This window comes from Mesoplodon bidens (genome assembly GCF_964165515.1).
Source record: "Mesoplodon bidens genome assembly, chromosome: 17".
NCBI classification, from domain to species: domain Eukaryota; kingdom Metazoa; phylum Chordata; class Mammalia; order Artiodactyla; family Ziphiidae; genus Mesoplodon; species Mesoplodon bidens.
Window position 1 is genome coordinate 9,486,451 of NC_138174.1, and position 15,771 is coordinate 9,502,221.

A 15,771-nucleotide genomic window follows, 5' to 3' on the forward strand; every position below is an offset into this window, starting at 1 on the left:
TCGCGCGGACTCCCGCTCGCCCTTTGCGCCCCCGCCCCCCCCAATTCGGGGCGGGGAGAGGCGCGGGGCCACGGGTAATTATTGCCGGCGTGGCCCGCCGGAGAAGCGGGGGTGGGCGCGCCGGCGTGGGGCGGGCGGCGCGGCTCTGGCATAAAGGGGCGCGGCGCGGCGCGGCGTTCCGGCGTCCGGCTCCCGCGCAGCATGCCCGCCCACGCCTCACCGCGCCGCCCGCGTCTGCGGACGCCACCGCTGCTGTTGCTGCTGCTGGCCCTGGGCGGCCGCCTCCTGCGCGCCGAACCCGGCGACGGCGCGCAGACCTGGGCCCGCTTCGCGCGCCCTCCGTCCCCGGGTGCCGCGGGGCTCTTCCACGACACCTTCCCCGACGGCTTCCACTGGGCCGTGGGCAGCGCCGCCTACCAGACGGAGGGCGGCTGGCGGCAGCACGGCAAGGGTGCGTCCATCTGGGACACGTTCACCCACCGCCCTCCGGCGCCTCCAGGCGACGACGCCCCAGTAGCTGTGCTGCCGTCGGGCGCCCCGTCGCTGTCCCCGCCCGCCACCGGGGACGTGGCCAGCGACAGCTACAACAATGTTTTCCGCGACACGGAGGGGCTGCGCGAGCTCGGGGTCACCCACTACCGCTTCTCCATCTCGTGGGCGCGGGTGTTCCCCAATGGCAGCGCCGGTGCCCCCAACCGGGAGGGGCTGCGCTACTACCGGCGTCTGCTGGAGCGGCTGAGGGAGCTGGACGTGCAGCCCGTGGTCACCCTGTACCACTGGGACCTGCCCCAGCGCCTGCAGGACGCCTATGGCGGCTGGGCCAACCGCGCCCTAGCGGACCACTTCAGGGATTACGCCGAGCTCTGCTTCCGCCACTTCGGCGGCCAGGTCAAGTACTGGATCACCATCGACAACCCCTACGTGGTGGCCTGGCATGGCTACGCCACCGGGCGCCTGGCCCCCGGCGTCCAGGGCAGCCCGCGGCTCGGATACCTGGTGGCGCACAACCTCCTTCTGGTGAGTTCGAGGGTCCAGGCGGAGGGCCACGCTGGGGAGAGGGCCACTGGAGACGTGAACCTCCGGGTAGATGAGGCTCCATTTGAGCACATCTGTGAGGTTACCTGGGATTCACACCGGGGAGGCGGCGGGGGGCGGGTGGGGGGACGAGGGGCGCTGAGAATCTTGGACTTCCTTGGAAAGCGAGGAGTTGGAAATGGGAGGGAAGCCCCCGCCGTGGGAGCGCCTGTGATTGCCCTTTTGGGCCCATCGTCAAAAAGAAATTGGAATCAGTTTCTCCTGTGAGAAAAGGGAGCTCCTTTCTCTTCGGGTAGAGGAATTCCTAGAGGTAAGATAGGGAGGAGAACGAGCAGCCACGGGGAGCATGAGAAAAGAAACAAGTTTGTTCGGAAGCCACGCAGATAGCGTTACTCTCTACTAGAATTTGTGGAGATGTCATGAGTTCAGTGTTAATCCAAAAAGATCTGTCTTGCTTGTAGCACAAGTTCACGCTGCAGCAAATTTGAAGGTATTAAAATCGCATCTACTGCAGAGCGGAGTTCAAACTGTCTTTGGATGTTCTTTCTGTGGCAGGATTGAACACTACATCCACCAGCCTTACTTAATCAGCAGGGGTAGGATGACCCCTCATAAAATCTTAAACAAAGCTATCCATAAAATACAGAAACCACTACAGGGTGATACAGATTGGGTCCTACAACAATTGTATTTGCACGATGCTCTCTCCAATAGAAAGGATTCCTCAGGGATGAGATTATTAGCCTGACACAATTGATTTTAACACCCTTGTGCAAAAGGCTTAATAAATTTTGACAGCAGGAAGAATGAATGTGCCATGATAAAGTTGTCCCCCAAATAATTCTTTCTCCTTTTTCTCCTTTACTTAGTGTTGAAGGTTAGGTCTCATCGATTTGAGGGTTCATTTATAATCTCAGTTATTGGTACACTTTGTACTGAATTTTGTATCATGATAGAATATTTTATGGATATGTGCAAACATTTTAATAAAACTGTTTAAATGTATAACTTTTGGCACCACATTTTGGTGACTTGTGGGCCTACTGGAAGACCTATTTTTCTTTAAACATATTTATTGGAGTAGAATTGCTTTACAGTGGTGTGTTAGTTGCTACTGTATAACAAAGTGAATCAGCTTTATGCATACATATATCCCCATATCCCCGCCCTCTTGCGTCTCCCTCCCACCCTCCCTATCCCACCCCTCTAGGTGGTCACAAAGCACCGAGCTGTGCTATGCGGCTGCTTCCCACTAGCTAGCTATTACACATTTGGTAGTGTATACATGTCCATGCCGCTCTCTCACTTCGTCCCAGCTTACCCTTCCCCCTCCCTGTGTCCTCAAGTCCATTTCTACGTCTGTGTCTTTATTCCTGTCCTGCCCCTAGGTTCTTCAGAACCTTTTTTTTTTTAAGATGGAAGACCTATTTTTAAATTCAGAATTAAACCACATATTTTGAACAAAGTTAAGATGAAGATCACTTCTACACACTTTAATTGAAGCCATAGATAATTGAGGCAGAACAGTATTGGATTATTGAGTTGACTTACTGCTGGAGCTGCTGGTAATATAATAATGGCTAATTAGATTGTATGTCAGCTCCACAAAACCTGTTGGGTACCACAGGTCATAAAAGAATGTTGGCTTTGTTTCACAAAAAAATTTGTGATTTTAGTGATTCCATATTGATACATATTTTTCATTAAGATAGTTTGGAGCAGTGGTAAAAAACTTTTTCAGTCTGTCAATCCTTTTAAGGAATCAGAAGACCCTAAATAGCACCTGTTTATGATTGGTGATAGAAAAACTATGGGAAAAACTGGCCCCTCTTTTAAAGAAAACAAGCAAATTTCAGTTCGTACCAGAAACAAGAGATATGTGGACCACCTGAAGGATCTAATAGACCATTCCTGCAAAATTACTACTTCAGATTTAAATCACATGAGTTCTATTTTCAGAATGCATGTAATAAACTGTAAATACAGAAGTTATCCATTGTTATAGCCACTGACATGATCATTTCATACACAAGATAAGGAACTGGGGCTGTAGGAGCTTTCTGGTACTCTGGTATTTTATTTTATTTTGATTCTAAGCTACTGATCTTTTTTTTTATTGGAGTACAGTTGCTTTACAATATTGTGTTAGTTTCTACTATACAGCAAAGTGAATCAGCTATACGTATACATATATCCCCTCTTTTTGGATTTCCTTCTCATTTAGGTCACTTCAGAGCACTGAGTAGAGTTCCCTGTGTTACATATACTGTAGGTTCTCTTTAGTTATCTATTTTATACATAGTATCAATAGTGTATATATGTCAATCCCGATCTCCCAACTCATCCTACCACCACCCCCTCCCCCTTGGTATCCATACGTTTGTTCTCTATGTCTGTGTCTCTATTTCTGCTTTGTAAATAAGATCTATACCATTTTTTTCAAATTCCACATATATTACTCTGGTATTCTAAATAGTCAACATGCTTTTGGTTCTTGTGCCCACTCTTGGCCGTTTGATTAACTTCCCAGTTATATTTTTGTATCCTTACACAAAGACTTGCCAAACACTAACCATCCTTCCCAGAAATGCAGTGGACTTTGTGTTCATAAGAAATTAGTAACAGGGTGTCAGTTGATTTTGCTGATGCTACAAACATAATTACAGTTGCTGTAAAATATTAATTTTGCTTTCAAATTTCTTTGGTTTGGAATTTAGTCAGTCTTGTATCTTATGAAGAAATAAGTTATGATCAAAAATGTTATCTTTCATTATTTCATATGAGATATTTTCATTCTGATTTCAATACTCTTTCTTGGCATGTGTGTTAGGGGGAGGGGGGAGGGGGGAGGGAAGTTTTGATCTTATTTGAAAAGATAAATCATATTCCCCAGATTTTGGTAATGGAACATTTTGGTAATAGAACATTTCAGCTAGGGCTTAGATATTACTGGCAGGGGTCACTGGGCCCGTAGCTTATTCATTTGCGTTTGGGGATATGATGCTTGTGAAGGATAAATCTGGCCAGCACCCCTCCCCTGCCCCATTCTCTGCTGCCACTAATTTACAGGTGGACTAAGGAGACCCCTTGAGGAGACTGGAAATTTGAACACTGCCCCCGCTACCCCGGAGGACAGGAGGCAGACCAGACAAACTGCAGGATGAATAATGAGGTGGGGAGGCTTTGCTCAGAATGGAGTCTTCATGGTTTTTTGCGGGTTTCTGGTACTGAGGTAAACCTTAATAAAAATAGCCTCTGTGTGTGTGTATGTGAGAGAGAGACAGAGACAGAGACAGACTGACAGCCAGAACTGAAAGGAGGATTTCCCTGCAGAGCCCTAGGAATCCAGACTGCTTTGCTCAGGAGTATAACCAGGAAGAAGACACACCTCCTCTCTGACTTGAAGAGGGGCTGCTCTGCCTTCATAGCTCTTGAAAGATGGTTCTTGATGGCCCCTGAAAAACTAGTGTTAAGGCCTGTAGTTGGGAGTCCATCTCCAGTGGTGCCTCTGAGTTTTTGTTCTGCCTGTGGGTTTCTGAGAGGACCAGGACCGAGTTGAAGATAAACATGGGCCTCCCAGGGAGTCTTGCAAATGTCTTAAAGGGAACCTGTGGGAAAAGACAACTTGTTTCACTTAAGGAGGTGGGGCTGGGACGTATTACTTTGGGCATTTCCTGTAGTGCAGACCTGACTGGTATTGAACACCAGTGCTCCTGTCTCAGCTGATCTGTCCACAGCATCTGTCCAGCCACTATTCTCTTTCTTGCTACACTTCCTCAGCTTGGCTTCCAGAACCCAACTGTCTCTCCCTTCTCCTCTCAGCTCACTGGCGATTCGTTGCCAGTTCCCTTTGCTTATTCCTCTTCATCCTGCCTCTAAATACTGGAGTGCCTTGTGCTCCCTCCTGGGACCTCTTCTTAGAGTCGCTCCAAGTGAACCCTTTGAATACTCTTATGTCCTGATGACTCCAGATTTTGAGTCTCCAGCCAGAACTTCTGCTCTGAGCTCCAGACTTGCAGTGCCTTCTCCACTTTGATGTCAAATAGGCATGTCACATTTAACATCCAAAAACAAATTCCTGTTTTCCCCATCTCCATTATGGCAGCTTTGCTCTTTCAGTTGGTTGGGCCCCAAACCTTAACTTCTTCCTTTCTCTTACATCTTATATTCAATCCATCAACCAATCCTATAGCTCTACCTACCTTCAAAATGTATACAGAATCCAACCACTTCTCCTTTTATCTATAGCTACAGGTCCAAGCCCCTATCAGATTCTGCCTGCATCAATAGCCTCCTAGCTGATGTCCTTGCTTCTGCACTTGCCCCTTGCAGTTTGCCATGATGGATATTCTCAAGGATATCATTATGTATGAACAAGATAAAGTCCCTCATTTATTAAAATCCCACTTCTTCGAGAGCCAGCTCACATTCTCCCTTTGGCTCCACACTCGAATGCCATCTCTTCCTCCTATGGAATCCCACAATGCTTCACTCTGATGCCTCCTACCATACTTATCCTTTTATTTAATCATTTGCTTCCTTTCACTAGCCAGGTAATTTCTTAAGTGAGGAAACCAGGTTCACTTCATCTATCCTAAAATGCCACCTTGCCCTTGGTAGGTGCTCAGTAAGTGGCTTCTGGCTGTTTAACAGCCTGACTCTGCCTTCATAAACTGATGCTCCTAGGATCTGCTCTCTTTGTCAGTCTTTTTAGCCACTTTCTTATGGGACGGGGGTACTAAATTCTAATCAGATAGTAAGATCAGTAAATATAATGGGGCAGAATCTGGCATTTTTCAGTAAAAATATAAGGTTCATCATTAAATGTATGACTCCATTGTAAAAATTTCCAAACAACTGAAAACTATCTACAGTCACTATGCAACATTATTAAAAAGTTTTCAGAATGGGAGGTGGGGAAATTCTCCTGGTTGGCTTTAGGAGCATTTATTGGAAGTGGCTTTGTTATCTGGTTGAGTTTTCATTCCCTAAGTAATAGTGGAGGCAATTTATCTACTAGATACATGTTTAAATTGTACATGCTATGTACTTTTGTGAAGCACTTTACCAATTTTCCTCTCATTAAAATGTTTTTGGTACATTGCTGGAATAATCAACTGGGTTGAACATTAATGTGTTTTATAGACTACTGAATTCAATGGTGTGTTTAATCAGAAATGGTTAGAATATCTCCTGAAGAGCTTGACTCACTCTTCTTTGAATATCTGATTGAACACAGTGTTTTTTGTTTTTTTTTTTGTTTGTTTGTTTTGTTTTGTTGTTTTTTTTTTGTTTTTGTGGTACGCGGGCCTCTCACTGTTGTGGCCTCTCCCGTTGCGAAGCACAGGCTCCGGACACGCAGGCTCAGCGGCCATGGCTCATGGGCCCAGCCGCTCCGCGGTATGTGGGATCTTCCCGGACCAGGGCACAAACCCGTGTCCCCTGCATCGGCAGGCGGACTCTCAACCACTGCGCCACCAGGGAAGCCCGAACACAGTGTTTTTTGAAGGTCACAGTCAAGTCCAGGAAAAAAATTTACAAATAGGAAAAGAACTAAGAAAATAATTTCAAAATCATAACAATGTTTTACAATGTCAGTTATTTCGAGTTGAAGAAAAGAGAGAAATACAGACTACTAAGCATTCAAATAATGCCAGTATACATTTCTTAAGTGCAAAATGAATGAATGCACAACTGTGTTACCTGAATGTGTAGTTAGTCATGAATTTGGCACACAGAAGTTTTCTGAGTTATCTTAATTTTTCAAACAATATGATTGCTCGAAGCCAGAATTTTAAAATTAATTTGTACAAAAAGTGCTTTTCTTTCAACGAATGTTATCTTTTTAAGGCATAAAGGAAATTTTAGGTGTAGGAAGAGAATAAAGTACAAAATAAAATTGGGAGGACAAGAAATAGAGTGGGTAACTAAGAATACATACTGTTACTGAATCCTTCAAGATCCACATCTTCTCAGGAAACTGCAAAGTGATACTTGTAATCTATACTTAGATAGAGCATATAAAAGGTAGATTTTGCTTATCTTGATAGATTCTGGGTACAAAGATAATCTAAAGGATCAGTATAGCTCTTCTCCCTTCTACCTTGGGATAAACTCTTATTTATCCTTCAAAGACTTGACTCAAACACTCCCATTTTGCAATAACAGGCGGAGAGGATTATTTACTCATTTGCGACTCCTTAAGGTCAGAGACTGCATATCATATTTCTTTTTAAATTTTTAGTGCTTATCTCAGTCCTTGGAGCAGAGGAAATATTTGAAACAATTTTTAATGAATGAATAAATATAGATGTAAAATAATTTTACTTCAATATGTCCTTTTTTTCTTTCTTCTAAATTGAACACCTGCAGTCTGCTTTCTCACCCAGTATCTGGGAAGGAGTTTTAAAAAGTGAGGAAGAACAGGGGAAAAAATTTCTGCCCAGATAGGTATGTAATCTTTGCACATTTCCAAGGCAAATAATATCCCCATTTTCATCCCGTGGACAAGGGAGGAGGGGAACAGGGGAAGGGGGAGAACGTGACCTTGTGAGTGCCTGACCTGGAGGCTGCATCAACTCTTCCACTCACCTCCCATTGGCAGGGCTCAGTCATGTGGTGTAAGGAGCGTGGGAATTACTGTAGCTGCATAGCCGTGTGCTCAGCGAATCAGGTGGGAATACATCATTAAGGACAAGCATTCATCTCTCTGACACTGTCCACCTCTCAAATATATTGTGAGAATTAAAACAAAATCATGTATGTCGACATGTTCTGAAAAAAGGAAAGAGCTCTACAAAGGTGAGGTATGAATTTTTATTGTCAATAATAATAAAAGCAAGAGTGCTTGAGAAGTGATCCTCTTGAGCTGTTTAGGTAAAAGGAATTAGACGAATGCTTTAGAAATTGTTGCCTCACTTCTTCATTCAGTGGGATAGAGTCTTTGTAGTTATTTCAACAGCATTTGACTAAAGATTTTCAAATCAGTTTTGAGATAGTTTATTTTATAGAAAACATATTACCAAGTACCTTTTCTTGATGTTTAAAGGAAATATACTAAAATTTATGACTGATATAATTTGATATATTGACTAAAGATATTTAGTGAACTTGCATGACCCCAGTCCGAATAGATTTTTTTTTATTAATAACATTATTGTTTGAAGTATGGATGTCAGAACATCATCCATGAACCAGTATCATTTATAGTTTGATAAAATACTCAAACTGAAACCAGTACTGTACATTAAGTTTAAATATAATGGTGAGAAGATATTATTTCCATGTCTATAAGTGCACTACTATTTGATAATTAGAATGTTAGAATTAGAAGGCACCAGGGAAACCCCAGGTCAGATTTCTTCTCAGGACCAACTTCTTGCAGTGGTCCTGGGGTTCTCTAGCTTCTGCTCGACTATTTGCAGCAAGAGGAACCCAGCTCCTCTCAAGTTGCCCACTCGATTTTATCTTTTATATTGTTTGGAAACCTGCCTCTGTATGGGACTCACCCTCGGTTGTCTCTGCCTCCCTAAATCTCAAAGAATAAAACAAATTGCTTTTTGACGAGACAGCTTTTCAAATACCTGAAAAGGCCACTGTATTCTTCCTAAGTATTTTCTACTTTATTCACACTCATGGCTGCTCCTCCGAGAAGAATTATAAGGAGATGGCATTTAGTCAGGGCTCCTTGGGAGACTGCAATGGGGCAGACAGGAGTGTGGTTGAATTCTGAGAAAGCAAGTGTGACTGTTGAGAGGCCTCTTTATCTTCTGACACTTGAGGAAAAGGTGGGGAGGGAGAGGGAAGAGTTGACCTTTCTATCTCCCCAGGGGGTGGGTCTTTGAGAAACAGAGCAGAACAGGGATGTCTGTGGAAGCTGCCTGTGTCCATTGCCCTTACCAAGGGGCTGCGGACGGTGGAGATGACTGAGGACACCCAAAGTAGGAAGGGCGTTCTGGGCTCCGCGTTCTGGGCTCCGCGTTCTGGGAACCAGCTGTGCAGCCGGGGCCAGGTGCAGCAATGTGCAGTTCACGCCATAGGATCAGTGCGTGGAGGGGCCGAAGCTCAGGTGGGAGAGGCGGGGAAGGACACAGAGCAGGAGAAGTGAGCCCAGACTCTTTGAAGCCTTCTCTTAAGATTTGATGTGCAGACCAAATTTCAGCTGCCCCAGATGTTCAGGGCACATTTCTTATTCTGGACACCGAATCCTGTCCCTGCCGTCCAAGACTGCATTCGCGGTTTTGGCTGTTACCTCCCGCGGACTCGGATTAGTTTGCGGTCAGCTAAAACCTCTCAGGCTTTAAAATTTTTCCCCATGTGAATTGCTGTTAAGCCAGACTTCCCCTGTCATCTCCTTTTGTCACTTTTTTTTTTTTTTCCAACCAAGAGGCAGGGAGATGCTTCCTCATTCTTTTTTCTTTTAATTTATTTATTTTTATTTATGGCTGTGTTGGGTCTTTGTTTCTGTGCGAGGGCTTTCTCTAGTTGTGGCAACCGGGGGCCACTCTTCATCGCGGTGCGCAGGCTTCTCACTATCACGGCCTCTCCCGTTGCGGAGCACAGGCTCCAGACGTGCAGGCTCAGTAGTTGTGGCTCACGGGCCTAGTTGCTCCGTGGCATGTGGGATCTTCCCAGACCAGGGCTCGAACCCGTGTCCCCTGCGTCGGCAGGCGGACTCTCAACCACTGCACCACCAGGGAAGCCCTTGTCACTTATTTTTGAACTTTTAATCGTATTAAATTTCATCCTCAATGTGTAAAGGTGAGAAGAGGATTACCATAGATGGCGGATGCTTCTTAAAAATTGGAAATAACCTAAATATACTAGGGTGATCTGTTAAAGGAATAGCAGTGCACAGATATAGTGGAATAAATAGTATTCGGCCATTAAAAAGGTAATGTACGGTGATTAAAAAGTTGCACGTAGTATGTTATTAAGAGAAAAATGCCATATGATATATTATGCTTCTTACATATCTCTGTTGTGTGAATAAGTGTGAATAAGTAGAGAGTACTCTGTAGCTCTTTAGCTGTGCTGAGCTCTCTTCAGCCACTGCCCTTTCCCCCAGCTTCTTTCCTGACATGCCCAAGCCTAGATTTGATATCCCTGCTTTCTGCTTCCATAAAATCCTGTACTGCCCTTCTAATAATACTTCACACATTTTATTGAAATTATTTGTTTGTCTTTCCCCAAAGACCTCAGCTTTGAGATGCTAGGAGTCATGTTTATCTTGCTTTCCATTTATATCCAGAGCATGAATGGAAGAGTGCACTGGCTCCCCCCGTCCCCTCCCCGCCAAATGTGAAAGGGAAAAAGAAAAATGTTAACAGTGGGTTATTTCTGGATAGTGCGATTATGGGTAATTTTTTCTTTCTGATTATCTGGATTTTCTAATTGTTCTATAAGCAAAATGTAATACTTTTGTGATGGAGAAATCGTAAGTGGTGTTTCTGGGAAAAATGGCTGAGTGAATTTACCCATCTAATTTATTTTCCCTCTTGAAACCCCATTAAACTTTAGTAAAGAAACAGTTAAAGCAAAGAAGCGGGGGACGGCAAGGCGAGGGAAGGAGCAAAGGAGGGAAGGGTGAGGGAGAAAGACCCACAGTGATGGAGAGAGCAGAATAGTAACAAAAATTTGGAAGCTGAGAAGCAGGTGGGAGAGTATTCCTGACTCAGCGGATCTGAGCAAGCTGACTGCTGAATTGGCTGTGGGAGAAGCGAAGAACCAATCCTACAATTGCAGAATCTTCCAGAGGCTCAGAGAATAGCAAGAGCAGTTACTCTGGAACTGGAGGTGAAGGGAGTAGGTGCTTAAAATGAGAAGAATTGGTTGAAAGCTGTGTAAGAAACAACTAGATTTCTGGGTCTCTTCCCCCAATCCCGCCTGTTGGGCATATGCTGCTTCTACACTCAAGGAGAAAACTCGAAGTGAACTTTCTGGAGAGTATAAAATGGAAAGTGTCTGGACTGAGGGACATCAGGCATAACTGAGGGCATGAGCACCACACTGAAAATAAGGACTAAGTGAACATATGCGACAAGTTTGAGACACCCACCCCTTCCCCAGACCCCTCCTCCACCCCGCCCCAGCTCTCCTCGCCCACCAGGCTCTCGGAATGTTGGCTGTGTGACTTCTACTCTCCAGGGAGGGACTGGAAGTGTCTTCTCCAGGGAGTCTGATGAGCTCATGCGGAAAGACCTAAGATGCTGATCCTAAAGGTTCCACAACAGATGGTAGAGACAGATCACTCCACAGTGAAGCTCAAAATCAACACGCCCCACCCACATGCTCAGGCCTTCCAGTCAGGGTTTTTGTTTCTCGTTCTTAAACATGAGTAGACAATCAAGAATCAACAGGATCCGAGGAAAGCCTCTAACTTGAAAGATTGAGACCCACCTAAATAAAGAGGGGAAAAAAAGCAACTTTCTGGGGCAAAAACTTGGAGGAAACTGAGAATATATAAGGAGGCAAAAAAGCAAAAAGAAAAAAAGACTCAGTCAAAAGATATTACAAACTTCTAGTTATAAAATAAGTCATGAGATGTAATGTACAGCATGGTGATTATAGTTAATGCTGTATTGTGTGTTTGAAATTTGCTAAGGGAGTAGATCTTAAAAGTCCCCTCATGGGCTTCCCTGGTGGCACAGTGGTTGAGAGTCCGCCTGCCGATGCAGGGGACACGGGTTCATGCCCCGGTCCGGGAGGATCCCACATGCTGTGGAGCGGCTGGGCCTGTGAGCCATGGCCGCTAAGCCTGCGCGTCCGGAGCCCATGCTCCGCAATGGGAGAGGCCACAACAGTGAGAGGCCTGCGTACCGCAAAAAAAAAAAAAAAAAGTTCTCCTCACAAGAAAAAAAAATTGTAACTATGTGCGGTGATGAATGTTAACTAGACTTATGGTGGTGATCATTCCATAATATATACAGATATTAAATTATTATGTTGTATACCTGAAACTAATATGATGTTATATGTCAATTGTATCTCAATAAAGAAAAATAAATTTTAAGAAACTCAGTAAATTCTTAAAGAGTTAGGAGAATATGTTGCATCTAGAAAATAAGAATAGGATAATACAATAAAATAGGTGGGGGAAAGAACAGTTGGAAATTGTTGGAAATTAAATACGTTATAGCAGAAATGAAAAATTTAATAGAAGGATTGGAAAATAAAGGTGATGAAATCTCTCTAAGAACAGGGTAAGAAAGAAAGCCAAGAGATGGACAATAGTGGGAAAAAAAAAAGTAAGAAAATTGGTGGACCAGCCAGAGATCCAGCATTCAAATAATAGGAGTTCCAGAAAGGGAGGGGTGCAGTAGAGTGTTAGGCCTGGAGTCCCCACTGAACGATGCTTCTCAGTATCCATGACCTGTGTACTTGCCTCCCACATAGACTATGAGCTAGAACAGCGTTCCCCAACCTTTTTGGCACCAGGGACCAGTTTTGTGGAAGACAATTTTTCCATGGACTGGGTGGCAGGGTGTGGGGGGGAATGGTTCAGGTGGTAATGCGAGCGATGGGGAGCGGCAGATGAAGCTTCGCTCGCTTGCCTGCCGCTCACCACCTGCCATGCAGCCTGGTTCCTAACAGGCAGCGGACCGGTAGCGGTCTGTGGCCTGGGAGTTGGGGACCCGTGGGCTAGAACACGTGACTTGTTTGTTCAATGGGGCAGTAGCAAGTGCGGTGCAAGCAAAAGCTTGATAACTGCATTCACACTGGAACTTTTCTTTCTGGGTCACTCCCTCCTGAAAGTACAGGAGATGAGGGCCTCTCTATAGGCTACCAGTGAGACCCTCTGGCTCACATATCTCTCTGTAGGGACCCAATACCATATAGCAGGAACCAGTCAATTCCCTTCTCCTTGTAGACACTGGAGTGCCTGAATTATTGCATCTGTAGCAGCATTCCCCTCTACCAGGACATTTTCCCAGGTTACTACTGGTGAGATATTTAGCAATCGGGGCACCATCTTGTGCCAGGGGACTATCCGCCCCCTAAATATCACCCAGAATGGCATTTTCTTTGCCTTCCAGGAAGTGAAGTCTCAATTGTGTTTGGTCTTATGAGAAGCTAATGTCAAGACAGCATTAGATGTGCAGGACATTTATTGAGGGGAAACAACTGTGAAGTATAAAGGGGATGGAGCTGGAGAAGGCAGATGAGCCTTTAGACCATGATGCATGTCTCACACCTGTGAAAGAGAGTGGGCAGGAAGGCGGATGGGATAGGAAGAGTCTCAGATGTCAGTACAGGTCTAAGAAAGATCCAGCCAGGCCAGCGAGGAGTTCTTGAGCCAACATTTCCATTGGACAGGGCCATGGCTTGTAGGAATGGGTCTGCCTTAGTACCCTTGCTATATTCAGTCATACCCCTGCTATATTCAGTCATAAGGGAGTATCCCATGAGAAGCATGGCCTCAGGGCCAATGTAGTGAAGGATCAAAAGGGAAGCGACTGGTGCAAATAGTCAATTATGCTCCTCACAGCAGGAGGACTGAGTGGCACATTTTCCTGGCTACCACAAAGACCAGTGAGTTACGCCATTCAGAAGAAAGGAACGAAAATTTTTTCCAACCAGAATTTATGTATCTACACTATTAGTCATTCATGAGGGTAGAATAATGAGATTTCAAAGTCTCAAAAAATACGTCTTCTGGGAGTGCTTTATCGGGAAGCTATTGGAAGATACACTCCGTGTAATGTGATATAGACAAGAAGGAAGAAGGCATAGGTTATTCAAAACAGTAGGTCTAACCCAGGAGCATGATGATGAATTGTAGACCCAGGAAATCAACTGTGCAGCAGAGCTAAGAGCAACCGGTCCAGAAGAGGAGAAGATTCCAGAAGTGTGTCTCCAAGAAAATATCGGAGGCTGATGTGACCTTGCAGAAGTTTGTGCTGAGAGGCTATTGGAAAGTGTGGGAAGAATTAGCCACAGGTACAAGGAAAATCGAGGAAGTAAAAAAGCAATGCAATTACTAAGTTCAAGGAAAACAAATAAGAAAGGAAACTTAGTCTTAATTACCACATTAGAATGCCCAGCTGTGAGTAATAGTCCTGTTGGCAGAGTAATGTCAGTACTGAATATTAGTTTTTCAAACCAGAACCTGATGTATAACGAAATTGCCTGTGTGAGGGAGTTAAATCCTCATCTACCGTAACAGGAAGTCAGTGGATCATGTCTAAAGCAGGGAAGTGTGGAAACTGTAGATTTCAAGAGACAGAGTCATAAAAGTCAAAGATGGTTACCTCTGGGGAGAAAAGGGGGACAGTGGCAGTGGGGAGTAGGGTGGGAAACTGTGGTTACAGTTTTAAGTTGCATAAAAATTAAAAAAAGAAATAATTTTACCATTGCTTTAAAACTTAATTTTGCTAGTTATAGTACATATTTGCAGCATTTCAGCCTGGAGAATTCTTTTTGAATCAAGCTTTGAAGCATTTCCCAATTTTCAAATTAATGCCCTGTGAGTTTTCATTCTTTCAATGATAAAAATGTTGAAAAGAAATAGGGCTGTGAGTAAACCCTGTAGGGTATTGTTGGTCGCCTTCAGCAAGTTGGCATTTCCCATTAGTTATGTTTCAAACATCTATCAGTGTTTGATTCTTAATAAGAAACCAGTAAATTTTGTTTAATCAATGAACACTCTTAAAATATGGTCCTTCGAGCATTAATTATTCATGTGGCAACAGTACTGTCTTGTATATGTCCTACTTTTCTTCTTCTTGAACCCAAGAATATTCCAAGAAGATCTGGCAATTGTCAAAATTATTACGTAAAGTCTATTGTGTTCCCAGATAAGCTATACAAAACCATAAAAAAATTATTTGGGGGCTAGTTTGGCACTTATTTTATGAATCCATGTTGCCACCTCATTATCTTCTCTTCCTCAGTACTGATGTCTTTTTTTTTTTTTTTTTAGTTTAGTATAGTTTAGTTTTTTTTTTTTACATCTTTATTGGAGTATAATTGCTTAAAAATGGTGGTTAGCTTCTGCTTTATAACAAAGTGAATCAGTTATACATATGTTCCCATATCTCTTCCCTCTTGCGTCTCCCTCCCACCCTCCCTATCCCACCCCTCCAGGCGGTCACAAAGCACTGAGCTGATCTCCCTGTGCTATGCGGCTGCTTCCCACTAGCTATCTGCCTTACGTTTGGTAGTGTATATATGTCCATGCCTCTCTCTCGCTTTGTCACAGCTTACCCTTCCCCCTCCCCATATCCTCAAGTCCATTCTCAAGTAGGTCTGTGTCTTTATTCCTGTTTTACCCCTAGGTTCTTCATGGCATTGTTTTTTCTTAAATTCCATATATATGTGTTAGCATACAGCATTTGTCTTTCTCTTTCTGACTTACTTCACTCTGTATGACAGACTGTAGGTCTATCCACCTCATTACAAATAGCTCAATTTCATTTCTTTTTATGGCTGAATAATATTCCATTGTATATATGTGCCACATCTTCTTTATCCATTCATCTGATGATGGACACTTAGGTTGTTTCCATCTCTGGGCTATTGTGAATAGGGCTGCAATGAACATTTTGGTACATGACTCTTTTTGAATTACGGTTTTCTCAGGGTATATGCCCCAGAGTGGGATTGCTGGGTCATATGGTAGTTCTATTTTTCGTTTTTTAAGGAACCTCCATACTGTTCTCCATAGTGGCTGTACCAATTCACATTCCCACCAGCAGTGCAAGAGTGTTCCCTTTTCTCCACACCCTCTCCAGCATT

At 44.0% G+C, this 15,771-nt stretch overlaps 1 protein-coding gene across 1 annotated transcript in view; it reads left to right on the forward strand.

Annotated features, from left to right (window-relative positions):
* Positions 1-201: 201 nt before the first annotated feature.
* KL (klotho) overlaps positions 202-15,771 on the forward strand; it is a gene marked incomplete at both ends in the record, with an annotated part of 51,097 nt that continues 35,527 nt past the window's right edge. The window contains one exon of the mRNA XM_081214557.1: positions 202-1,017. Within this exon, the coding sequence (XP_081070683.1) occupies positions 202-1,017 (816 nt within the window). The remainder of the gene's footprint in view (positions 1,018-15,771) is intronic.